A 12,224-nucleotide genomic window follows, 5' to 3' on the forward strand; every position below is an offset into this window, starting at 1 on the left:
AATTCCATATCAGTCGCTAATTCACTCCATAAAATCTCTCGTTACAACGATTGATTCCCCATCTGCACAGCAGTGAATATAGCCAGGTAGGAGTCTTAAATGAACGAAAGTTATCTTCCGTCCGTAAAGTGACAGGTACTTGGCTGACTTCATCGGTTTAGTGAGTCTCTGACTACGCATTTTATGCCATTGACTGCCTATGTTTACTGGCCTGTAACTTGGTTACCTAGTCTCCGCCCAGGTGTGCAACCAGGGCGTTTCCGACAGGGCATGATATGTAAACAACACGTGACGGTGCTGGTCGAGGCTTCTATGTATTTGCTATGCTTCGGAATCCTACGTTTTGATTGCTAGCTTTCCATCAACTCCATAAGAGCTGTCCTCCAGCTCAGAAAGAAGTGCTTCACCAGAGCCACAGGTTGGCCTGTCAGGCCTAGGGGCTAACGACAAGATATCCAGCTGTAAAAAGATATATTCTGGCTCTAAGAATGCGTTATTGTTTCTCAGTGAACACCAACTGCCCTCCATCCCGGTCCATCCTAACATTAGCTTTCTTGGACATACGATGTATGTCTTCCATGTTGTCAAGACCAGCAATTTCATTCTCATGCAGAAGATCCAATCGACTGGTCATCAATGGGATAATCGAAGCCTTCCAAAGTTTTGCATGCTGCCGTTTGCTCACAGTTGCAGTCCCCAAAAGCAAGGCGAGGGATCCTAAAACGGCACATACCAGAAGGATGATCCATGGCCACCGGACATGGATAAAAGTCTCAACTCGAAATGCCTGTCCTGGAACATTTATGGTTTCGGGGTTAGCCCTCATAGTATCTGTCATACTAGCAGACACTGATTGTAACAATTGACTCAAATCAGCTTCACGTAGAATTGGCCCCAGATTCAACCCTGTCGATTCGTTCTCGAAGTCGTCCCAGTAGGCGCCGCTGCCTGTTGTTGTGTTAAAGAGCTTCGTCATCACATTTGGGATAGACAGAAAGGTATATGCATCGACTTTATAAGTCGATGCGCCAGATAATGCAGCTTTGCCATTCGGCGGCTGGAGAATATAAACATAATCCGATCCATCTAGGGTGGAATCATCACTAGGAAGGAGTGGTTGTGTATCAGACACATCGACAGAGTGGCTTGCACGATCATTAGCCAAGTAATGAGTGGGTGAGTATTCCCTTTCGCAGTAATAAAACACGCAATCGGTGAATGAAGGCTTCGGTGGAGACAGAGTTATGTTTTCTGGCATATACCAGATCTGAATGGACTGGTTTACCGCAACGAAAGAGAATATTGGCTTTTCAATGCCAGTCATCGAGGTGCTGTTTTGTGGATAGGTGCCCCACTGATTCAACGTGACGAGGTTAGGGACTTGGTCAAGGGTTTGGGTAGAGGTCTTGTTATTTTCGGAGCCACTCGCGTCCGTAGATATTTCTAATCCATTTGAAAGCTTGTATCTGCAACTCGTATGGGGACCCTCCTGGGGTTGTATCGTAGGCTCTCCAAGAGATTGGATAAATTCCGATTTATGACACGTTTGATTCACTTTGCTAGTGATATCCTCGCAATGGCTGCAAATTCCAAGCGTGGTAAACCTCGGGAATCTACAATTCCCCGAGCTGCACTGTGGCGCAAGAGGACTGTTCGTTTGTGCTAAGCCACTGAGAATAGAACTCAGCATCGATGGTGCGAGGGAGCCAGAAACTTCGTTGTTGTACAGTTTCTGCTGATACACATATTTATGCGCAGCTTGAATCGATGCAGTCTCGTTGAATCCCTGAACTGTATGTGAGGGGAATGCCAATATCTGCTGCGCGAATGGATCTATCGCAACTGCCAGCACCGTCATGAATGCAGCGGCTAGAGTCAAAGCATCCATTCTGAGTTGTGGGAGGCCTATCCAGAGAAGTTCCAACGCGCCCCAGGGCCCACGACTCGCCTGGTCAATGGCTTGCATATCATACAGTGGTACGGAATTGCGATACCGATTCCATTTGAGCTGGCTGAGACATCCTGATACCGGGACAAGGAGCGCGGCTTTAGAAATAGTGACAATAATAGATAAAACTGTATTAGGTGAAGCCGTATGTTGCCAATCCGCGTATAGAGTGCCGTTAATCCTGAAGAGAAAGCCTATCAAGAGGCCAAGACCAATAACACTTAGAGTAGCAGCTGCAGCTTCCCACTTCCAAGACTCCTTCCAGCCATGTCCCATTTTTCCTTTCTCAGCCTTGGTCGGTTTGGTGAGGCCACGTTGGACCTTGTCCGAAGCGGGTTCTGAAGAGGGAGGTGCCATATTGCCGGTGTGCGGATCGGTTGATGTTTGTGTTTCAATCTGTTGGGATATCGCCGAACCACCCTTCGCTCTTGCATGACGTCTTCCCCACATAAAACCAACTTCCGGCATTGTTATTTCTTGGAGGGCCGAAGGGACTCCAGCTCCTACTCCGACAGTGATCTTAAATGATTATGCGTCGTCAGCCTTTTCTTGTCACGTTGGCGGTGGTGGTTGAACTAGGCGAGTTGAAGCTAATGAGAGTTGAATTTAAGGGCCTCCCACCAGTCTAGCGAACAATCGCAGCAATCTCTGCTGCCTGATCCGCGAGGGCAAAGAATCACCTGGTTGTGTCCGGTATATTGTTCCTCCTTCCTCAAAGTACACTGGAGTTAGTATAATATTCAGGATTTGTTACCCCTTATGGTTGACACAGGCCCCGTCAAGAAGAGAAAGGAGGGTATCAATTCTCCCCTTGCGTGCTTACCGCTGCACCACATAGAGCTTTGCTCAAGCACTTTGGACTATTCCAGGACTGGTCGGGGCAACAGCCTCGCGAGAAAGAATTGTGGCGTATAGAACGGCCATGTGTACTCCGTACTATCGTTGCAATCAGGAATGTTCCAGCCAGTTACCAGCCTGTGGCATAAAGGGAGAGAGCACGTCAAGAAAGAATTCTGGAAATAACACAGCCCCCGCCCCCAACGTAATGAAGATCTTCTAAAGGACCTTCCCACCCTTAACCCTAGTTCAACTTTAGTACTTCCAATCAGATGACAACAAAGGTTGACCCATTCTTGGCAGCGAGGCTGAATTGTGTGACTCCCACTTCAGCCTCCGACCCTGATGAGGGATCTGCAAAGCATTTTCCCGTTGAACTCGCATTTCCTTCCCAATCCAGTTCGGATTAATAATATACGCCTTACACCGCCGACCGGGCATTGGGGTTGGGCTTGGTCAACACTACTTCTAACATTGTAATTGAATATTATCTCAGGTTTAAAGCTGTCTGCCCCCAAAGTATACTATCTGTTGGATGCGTTACTTACAAGGCACATCTTCTCATATTCTGGGAGCGCCCAATTCACCATCCAACTAAACTGTAATACATCCTGTGCGGTCGGTCGCGCTTCAGGTTTGAAAGAAAGCATGGACTTGCAGCATATCGATTACAGCAATCTTCTCCTCCAGGTCAAATTCGGTGATACCAGCCTTTTGTCGTGGAAGCTGAATATGTGCGTCAAACCGATTATCCCAGGACCTTATGTCTCGATCCTGATTCGGTTCACCCTCTTCGCTAAAATACTCGTGTTTTTCGTTCCATTTCTCCCATCATTCTAAAGGTAACTTTCCCAGGACATCAACCTGTTCAGCTGTGATACCATCCTGTGTAGCTAGATTGTCCTCAAACAATGGGCGTTGTCCAAGAATTATCCATATAACACATGCAACTGTCCAATATCGGACGAGAAGGACAGGCTTCGCTCTGGCTCAAAGCGGGCCTCAGGCGGCGCGAATGCCAAGGGCGTGCGAATTTCACACCGATTCTCTGTTGAAGGAGAATATGCCTCTCCGAAATCTGTTAGTAAGAGCTGAACTTCTGAAGCCGAAAGCTCTTCGCAAGGTTTCCCAAGCCACATGGGAAGGATGGCAGTGGATGGAACATTCGGCTGCAATGGTCTACTATCAAGACGAACGACAGGTTCCGTAGTAGGCATGCCGTATCTGTGATACAGCTCTTTGATGGAGAGCCTGTCAAGGGCTGCTGGAAGACGCAGCAGAGCATTGCCAAGATGAAGGTCTTCAGACAAGTAATGGTGTCATTAGCGTAATACTACTAGCTTGCGGAAAGGAGGCCACCAACCTCCATGAACAACCCCTCTTGTGTGGGTGTACTCCACAGCTAGAACCAGTTGTGCTACTAGTGAATGAGCGGTATCAGCTTGAAACAAGCGTTTGTATGACCCATCCTTCGAGGCTGAGACGCTACATCTCGCCGGTGTCGTGACATAGCAAGGATGCGTGCCATCAGGGCCGTGAAGGACAAATCGGTCTGGGATTCAAAGGTATCATTCTTCTGCCCGACCATTTTTTACCGAAAGCTTGGCGTTTTACATTAAGCCACGGCTGCCACGCACTTACAATCGTGAGTTCTTATATCTATATTGTATAGTAGTGGCCTAGTAGGGCCTTATAATATACTGCTCGGTAGTAGATTTCTACAATCTATTATTAATCAGTACTAGTAGTGATCATAACTGGACCGTGAGCATGCGGTTCCCACAATTCGTCGACATTTTCATTGTTGTCTCGGGGTCAATCCATGAAGGACCCTGGTCCATGCACGCCACATACGAACTAAAATTATTGACACAATGGAATCTAATCCCTCGCTTTATTGATATCTCAATCCGGTCTGCCCAAGCGTACGCTGCTTTGTCACGCCGTCTAGCCAAACAAGTGAATGAAGATGATGCCGACAAATGTAAAATATGCAGTAGACCCACTGCCCTCTTCTTGAATAGCGAGTGAGGCTATTCCTTGTCTTTTCCCGCACTTACGAGAGAGTCAGCTCTCTTTCACCACGATCGACCATTTCTATATCGAAATGGAGAAGATTTACCTACGCAACTACGAACCTGTCCCGAAGGCAGACCATGTGGAGGATTCTGGCGATAGCGACACTACATTGACAGTGCGGCCACGACGCCGGTCCGTGCAGCAATACCTGAAGCGCAACCTGGCCACGATCACCATCACTGGGCTCCTCCTGATCTTGCTGTTGCTAGTAATTGCATTGATTGCCGCAATCACTCTCCAACCTGTTCGGCAAGCCCTAAGCTGGGAACACTCGTCAGTCTACTCCGGCTCCCACCATAGTGGCCAGCGACAGTGTCTTCCCACAACGCCTCGGACCAGGCTCTCTTGTGGCAATTCCACCGACGAGGCTGAAGCGCTCGGTTGCACGTATGACCCACTTTCGGCCTGCTGGCTGCACCAGGAGTGTCCGCACGACTATGTGAAGGAGTTTACGGAGTTCAATAATGGCGAGCCGTTTATATATTACTACGATAAGGAAATGACCCGTCAGATGAAGGACTATGATGAAGTCGGTCGCAACGTCAATGGATTTTATTGGACTTCGAACCGGGAGCACCTGGTTCATTGTCTGTATCTCCTAAGGCGGGCCCATGATGTTCACATGCGTGGGGATCGCCTGGACACGATGCTAGCCGACCTAGAGCATACCGATCATTGTACCAACATGTTGGCAAATTGGCTGCGGAGACCAGATCCTGCGCTGGATGAGCTGGGTACCCAGGGCCAAACGCACTGCTTCATGTCGTGTAGTTAGTGTGCGGAGATGGCGACCCTTGGAAAGGAACTGTTGTGGGTATTAAAAGGGAAGCAGAAGGCAAACACACAATGGATATCACAGATTTACAATACGGCTCTTGTTGTCCCCGTCTCACTTTCTCTGATGTTATTATTCTTCTTTCTATCTGTTTTTCTCTCAGTTCTGGTCTTTTAGCGGATTTCATTCCTTGTGAATCAATGATAGTTCTCGGACTTCTCATTGAATGCAAATATTTAACTTGGCTACCCAGGTACCCTTTAAGTATCAGCGTTGAATACGTCTCTACCCGCTGGACTTTGCGATTATTTCTTTATTTCTTGGATGCTTCCTAGTTTGAAGACGTTTGTGGAACTTCGGTAATCTTTGTAAGAGCTTGTTAGTGTAATGACGCTCGAATTCCCACCCGTTCATGCCACCTGACAACTTCAAAACTTAATTAACTAGCTCGCCCAAAATCATTCGGATCTGTCTACTAAGCGGTTACCGACAATGTTCAGGAACCCCTCCTGGAAAGTATATCACGACAATGTTTCGTGTCACCAAATTATGACACAAAAGTGAAAATCTCGAATTACAACACAGCGATAGCCATGATAAAACATCTGATATACGAGACAATTTCAGGCGATCTACATACAGACAATAGTCTATCGTGTCTTAGGGCGATAGCACGTGCATTTCCCAAAAGGGCAAGACGTATATAGATACGGGAGACAACGAATGCCAAATATGCAATCAAGGGTGTCGTCTTAAAATCTAATTTCAATTGACCCTTCTTTCCCCAGCCCCTACTATCATCACACAGCAGAGCAGCATTGAAATACAGAGGGTACGGATAAATGGGTTTCTTCAGTAAAATCAAGCCATCTCGTCCCGAAAGGGTGCCCACGGACACGGTTGTACCACTGTCGTTCGCGGATGATCAACCACACGCGCGCGCGATATGCCTACATCACACTTGTCGGTTCGATGATGTACTTGACATAGATGCGCTGCGTCTCTCGCTGGAGCGACTGTTGGAGCTGGATGGCTGGCGGAGACTAGGCGCGCGTCTACGATTGAATGTATGTAAAGAAGTGGACAATGCCTCTGTGGCGTAAATGTTAGTGTGGCTGGTGTGTAACTTGTGGCTGACATTTTCTAGGATAACGGCAAATTGGAGTACCATATACCAGCTGAGTATAGTCCAAAGCGGCCTGCAACGGATTTCACAGTGTCCAAATACTCCATGAGCATTAGTGATCATGCTCTGGGCGCCAAATTCCCTCGAGCTAGCTCGCAACCCACGGTAGTTGGCTGCCCAATGGATCTCGTGCCTCTATGCATAGGACCCCAAAGCCCACGACAGATCGAAGACTGGCTTTATTCAGACAGACCGCAATTTGCCATTCACGTGGTATTGTTCGATGATGCGACGCTGGTGACAGTTACATGGATGCACACGCTCACAGATGCCATGGGTCTGGCTGGCTTCTTCAAGGCGTGGACTGCCGTTCTGAACGGACGCGAGGAAGATGTCCCGGAGTTTCAGGGAATTGGCGAGACCCCATTACAGCAGCTTGGCCAGCATATCGCAGGGGAAACTTATGTTAATTATAAGTTCATGCTGAAAGGCTTTGGGTTACTGAGTTTCGCCTTCTGGTACTTCTTCGAGCTTTTCTGGTACCGACGCGAAGAGCAACGCATAATGTGTATTCCGGGACGCTTTGTGGAACAAATGCGGACCGAATCACTGAAAGAGTTAAGACACCAAAATAAGGAAGAAAATGCCCCCTTCGTCAGCGAAAGTGATGTACTTTTCGCATGGTGGACACGAGCTCAAACGAGGGCGCTGAACCCATTCCGCAGTCGCATGATAACACTCATGAACGTCTTTGATATTCGTGCGGCAGCACTTCCGGAATCCGCATCACAGAACAGTGCCCTCGTCGCTAACGCGGTCCAGACATCGTTAACATTCCTCCGCCCCCAGCAGATCCTCAACCAACCACTTGGTTTTCTTGCATCCCAGATCCGCCATAGCCTCGTTCAAGTGCGTACAAAACCTCAGGTCGAGGCTTTCTATGCGCTATATAAATCTGAATTGACAAAGACCGGTCATTCGCCGTTATATGCTGCACCGAACGGCCTCTTACTCGGCTGCACTAACTGGCATAGAGCTAGGTTCTTTGAGGTGGACTTCTCGGCTGCTGTCGTCAAGAAAGGCCGAGGTAGTGACTGCACAAATAACCGCGGAAGGCCATCGTACCTCAATACCGTGTCACTGACGACAGGTCTTTCATTGCGCAATTTAGCCCAGATCGTGGGGAAGGATGCGTCTGGAAATTGGTGGCTGATGTGTGCCTTGCGGAACGAGGCATGGCCCACAATTGAGGAGGAATTGAAGTCTTTGGGGGCGAAGGATAGTCGATGAGGCCGAAACAATTCATTTCGTGTGCACAGTAACGTTTTCATAAGTGGATAACGTACTATAAAGTATTAAGGAAAGACCATTTCACATAAGGGAGATGAGAGCTTCTCCCATATCAATGTACGATACTCCAACTGTGATGTATCGCGTAGTAGAAATGCAGCAATACCTCTAGAGAATGGAACATACATATAACTTTTCATTATACCCTTACCCATGGTAATGTATAGCACTACGAAGAAGGTGCTGTTAGTGAGCACGTTGAGGAGAGAATCCGATTAGGATGGCAAGTTTAGAGACAAAGGACCATAAAGGGAATATTGAGATGCCATTCAGAGTCATAGTTACCAGTAATGTACGTATACTTCCAATTCTATCAAAGACAACCCCCGATGTCAGAGGATCGATCGCCATGCACGCATCGAAGCAGGCCACGACGCCGGCAGAAGTAGAACTTAAGGAGCCGAGGGAGCTGGTCACAGCGGGTAAGAAGCAGGGTAGTGCGTAGATAGAAAACACTCCGACTAACCGGAGACGAAGAGGTATAAAAAGGAAACGTCCTTGAAAAGCAACTAATGTTAAAGCCCCAATTCACGGGAATCCTCTCCGTGATGGAGAAAGCAGGCAGAGAACTAACATTTGTAGGTGAGGTCTGATTTGATGCCTACCTGAAGGCAACTTTCTCAATGTGGATACAGCCCATTGTTCGACTGCTCCAAAGAAGATACGCTGGCCTAGGTTCGTGGGTGTGCCTGCATCCCATTTGCCATCTGCTTCCAACCCTTATGACCCTGTAGGGTTATCCTCTCCACGTGAGCGTAGGGATGTTGGTGTTGAACCCTAAATATTCGGGCCATAATAGCCTCGCGCGATAGAACCAGCTTGAATATCGACTAGGTGAGTTCCATATCATCTTAAGGAACTTTGACTAGCACTCACTATGTAGTGGCATTCCTGGAAATGGTACAGAGCGTTAGGAAAGCATTTCTGCCAGTGCGTCAACCTGCGAGAGCTCCGCTTATACCGGTCCTTCATCCGATCACACGGTCAGAAGAATAATACATAACATCAGTCTTAAGAGTCCAAAGGGTCCTTAGACATCTGAATTGCTTGTGAAAAAATTAGCTAAGTTTTGTAGAAGAACTAGGTATTATAAAGTAGTAGGTTACGAAGGCAAGCTAATATAGTACCACACTAGATTAAGTCAGCTCTTATGCAACAGTGGGATAGACATGTTTACCTGCAAGGATGTATTATGTTTATGCATTCTTGATCATCGCACTGTATAAATTTGAATGCAAGATCAAATGCATTTTATGGGGGGACCTCGGTTGCCCCGCATTTTTGGTTCATCTTGGCTTTGCAGATCATCTGTCATATCTGGTCAGATATGGCCCCCGTCTCTTCTTCTGTTGCATTTTGGCCTATTCCATTACATATTCTCCACCTCTGGTAGAAGTTGGACAGACTGGAATAATCCCGGCAGAATGGCACCACAGGGGAAGAGATGGCCCTCGAGAGAAGGTGCGCTGAACACCACTCCATTTTGCTATGATTGTGCTGACAAAAGCCAGGGTTCACGGTCGACGTGGTCGGCAGCTTGATCCACCGCACCCTGCTCAGCCCCTGGAAGATGATACCCTTGCTAGCACTAGCCCAGTATACTGTCAAAGGCCGCGAAATTCTCGAGTCACGCCCGGAGGTGCTCAAGGCCCTCAAAGTGCTAGCCTCGTTGGCGGTTTTTAGTCGGCTCGGGGCATGGCTGGACCGTCGTTCCATTAATAATGGCCTGAAGGACCACTATGACTGGAACCGTGAAGTCGTGGTTCTCACCGGTGGCAGCGGCGGGATTGGACGGCGGGTCGCGCAGCTGTTCGGCGATCGCGGCATCAAGGTCGCCATCCTGGACATCGCGGCCCCGGAAGATTCATTGCCAAGCAGTGTGCGCTACTACGAATGCGATATTACTTCCCCAGAGAACATCGCCGAGGTGGCCAGCAAGATTCGGGCCTCGTTCGGCAAACCAACCATCCTAATCAACAATGCGGGTATCCTGACCGGCAAGACCATCCTCGGCACCACGGAGGCCATCACTCGACGCTTGTTTGATGTGAACACTCTCTCGCACTATTGGCTGGCACAGGAATTCCTGCCGGACATGATCGCAAGCAACCACGGCATGGTGGTGACCGTCGCCTCCCAGTCCGGCTACACCGTCACTCCCAGCATGGTCGACTACTCGGCTTCCAAGGCCGCTGCTATCGCTTTCCACGAGGGTCTGGCTGCCGAGTTGGTTACGCGCTACCAGGCTCCACGCGTCCGTACCGTACTAGTTACCCAGGGCTTCACGCGCACTACCTTGATTAGCAAGCTGTCCCCGGAGGATACCTTTTTAGCTCCTCTTCTGGACCCCGAGACAGTCGCAGAAGGCATTGTTGATCAAGTTTTGACTGGCGAGAGCGGTAATGTCCTTTTACCTGGTACCTCCGGTACTATCGCCCAGCGTCTTCGCGGTTATCCGCTGTGGTTCCAGCATTTCTTGCGGTGCCGACTAGAGCGGGTCATGCGTGCGAACTAGATTGATCCCATGAAAACGTCTGGGAGGTCTTTTAACTAATTTCTTATGTTGGATACCACTGTATTTGCGCATCTTTTGGATTTCTATCAAGCTCGTGATTTTATTTGTACTTGATGATTATCCATTGCCATTTCAGACCCTTTCGGGAATTTAAGCTGTGAGCTACACCCCAGTCGCCGATTGGTGAAAACTAATCGCTTGGGAATTGATACGTTTATCTTAATAATTGTTCTTAGCAATTTTCCATGAAAAGCTCTCGCCAAGCGACAAAGCTCGCAGCGTCGCTAATGCTCCTAGTGACACGTACACCTGGCTTGGGAGTATCTAAATGTCTGTACACAGCTTTCGTAGATCCCAGGCGCGATACTTGGCTGCCCAGCCGAGGTCATTTTCGATATCCTCAAGAAGCATAATAGCCGCTTCTCGTTCATCATTGTTGCTAAAACAACATCCAGCTATAATTGAGAAACGTCAGGTACTCTGAACAGACACAGAGGAGCCAATAACACATACCGTAGTAAATCGGCTGAACCGAGTTTACTCGACAACTTCCGTGTGGCTTGCTTTGAGCTATCCCACATATTTGTCTAGCGTGGTATAATAGTTTTCCCTACCGATGGCTGAGCTTTCGTTTGCGAGGTTGTGATGGGACATGCTAACCTCTATTCTCCTGAAAGCGACAAGAGAGCTACAGTCTTGCGTAGGGCAGGATGTGAGGAGTAGGATCTGGGCAAGGTGAAACATCTGCCACGAGGAAGCTGTAAGATATCAAGAGCTGCATCTTCTGGTTTATGGAATACCTTACCGCAAACACTTCTCGCAAACCATATCGTTGTAAAGGGCTTATCGTCTTGTATACCGAGACTGGGTCCATGAAGCTTCTGTCCTTCACTGAGCGATTCCAGTGCTCTAGAAGGTCACGCAGCTTGTACCATTGATCGAGCCCGTCACTGGGAGAAGTGGTGTGTGAGCACGCCATGAAGTTTACCACTTTTGCGAGAATTGTCAGAACCCTTAATGGGTCAGCATCAACAATGCTGATAAAAGGAAAGGCTCACAAAAAAACACCCACTGATTGTTAACCAAGTCCTCACTCCCTTCCTGGCCAATATGCTCCAAATCAATTGCCCATAAATCGGGGTCTAGCCTCAACTCTGAGCGATGCATAATGGAGCAAACGACTTCTTGCCGCGCGATAGACCAAAAGCTAGCCTGCTCCATTCCACCAGAGGATCCGTTTACTCTGCGCACTTTGCTGAAAGAGAATACCCCATCGAGGTGTCTCTGCCAGTCTGATGCCGGTGCATCTAACATTTCATAACAAGAGCAAATGACAGTGGCTGCAAATCCGTAGCTGACGAGTGGCTCATCATTATTCCCAAGCCTATCTATCAGAAGAGAAATTGCCGTATTGTAATTTCTTCGTGCAATGTCCCTGCCGTCTGGTAGTTGTCCGATTAAGAATTGTTGCTTCGCAGCGCATGCGATACTTGCTGCTTTGAGCAACGGGTCTTGCATTTCCAAGCGACAGATTCTTTTTGAGAAGTTTCTGACAGATCTGAGAGGTCCATCCAGGTACCTACTTCGGCGCTAA

General features: G+C 48.2%; 4 protein-coding genes across 4 annotated transcripts; 3 read left to right on the forward strand and 1 right to left on the reverse strand.

Moving 5' to 3' along the window:
* Nucleotides 1–493: 493 nt before the first annotated feature.
* Nucleotides 494–2,416, reverse strand: AO090010000179 (DUF3176 domain-containing protein; the record flags this gene model as incomplete). The annotated part of the gene is made up of 1 exon (XM_023233778.1): nucleotides 494–2,416. One exon carries the CDS (start codon nucleotides 2,414–2,416, stop codon nucleotides 494–496), a length of 1,923 nt encoding a protein of 640 aa, XP_023094068.1.
* A 2,476-nt stretch (nucleotides 2,417–4,892) lies between these two features.
* Nucleotides 4,893–5,639, forward strand: AO090010000178 (uncharacterized protein; the record flags this gene model as incomplete). Its single annotated transcript, XM_001827159.1, has 1 exon — nucleotides 4,893–5,639. The coding sequence occupies one exon, from the start codon at nucleotides 4,893–4,895 to the stop codon at nucleotides 5,637–5,639; it is 747 nt and encodes a 248-aa protein (XP_001827211.1).
* A 1,231-nt stretch (nucleotides 5,640–6,870) lies between these two features.
* Nucleotides 6,871–7,805, forward strand: AO090010000177 (uncharacterized protein; the record flags this gene model as incomplete). The annotated part of the gene is made up of 2 exons (XM_023233780.1): nucleotides 6,871–7,674; nucleotides 7,800–7,805. The coding sequence occupies 2 exons, from the start codon at nucleotides 6,871–6,873 to the stop codon at nucleotides 7,803–7,805; spliced, it is 810 nt and encodes a 269-aa protein (XP_023094067.1).
* A 1,734-nt stretch (nucleotides 7,806–9,539) lies between these two features.
* AO090010000176 (short chain dehydrogenase/reductase family protein) lies at nucleotides 9,540–10,630 on the forward strand (the record flags this gene model as incomplete). The annotated part of the gene is made up of 2 exons (XM_001827157.3): nucleotides 9,540–9,576; nucleotides 9,627–10,630. The coding sequence occupies 2 exons, from the start codon at nucleotides 9,540–9,542 to the stop codon at nucleotides 10,628–10,630; spliced, it is 1,041 nt and encodes a 346-aa protein (XP_001827209.1).
* Between the last annotated feature and the right edge of the window lie 1,594 nt (nucleotides 10,631–12,224).

Source organism: Aspergillus oryzae, chromosome 8, assembly GCF_000184455.2.
Source record: "Aspergillus oryzae RIB40 DNA, chromosome 8".
Lineage (NCBI taxonomy): Eukaryota > Fungi > Ascomycota > Eurotiomycetes > Eurotiales > Aspergillaceae > Aspergillus > Aspergillus oryzae.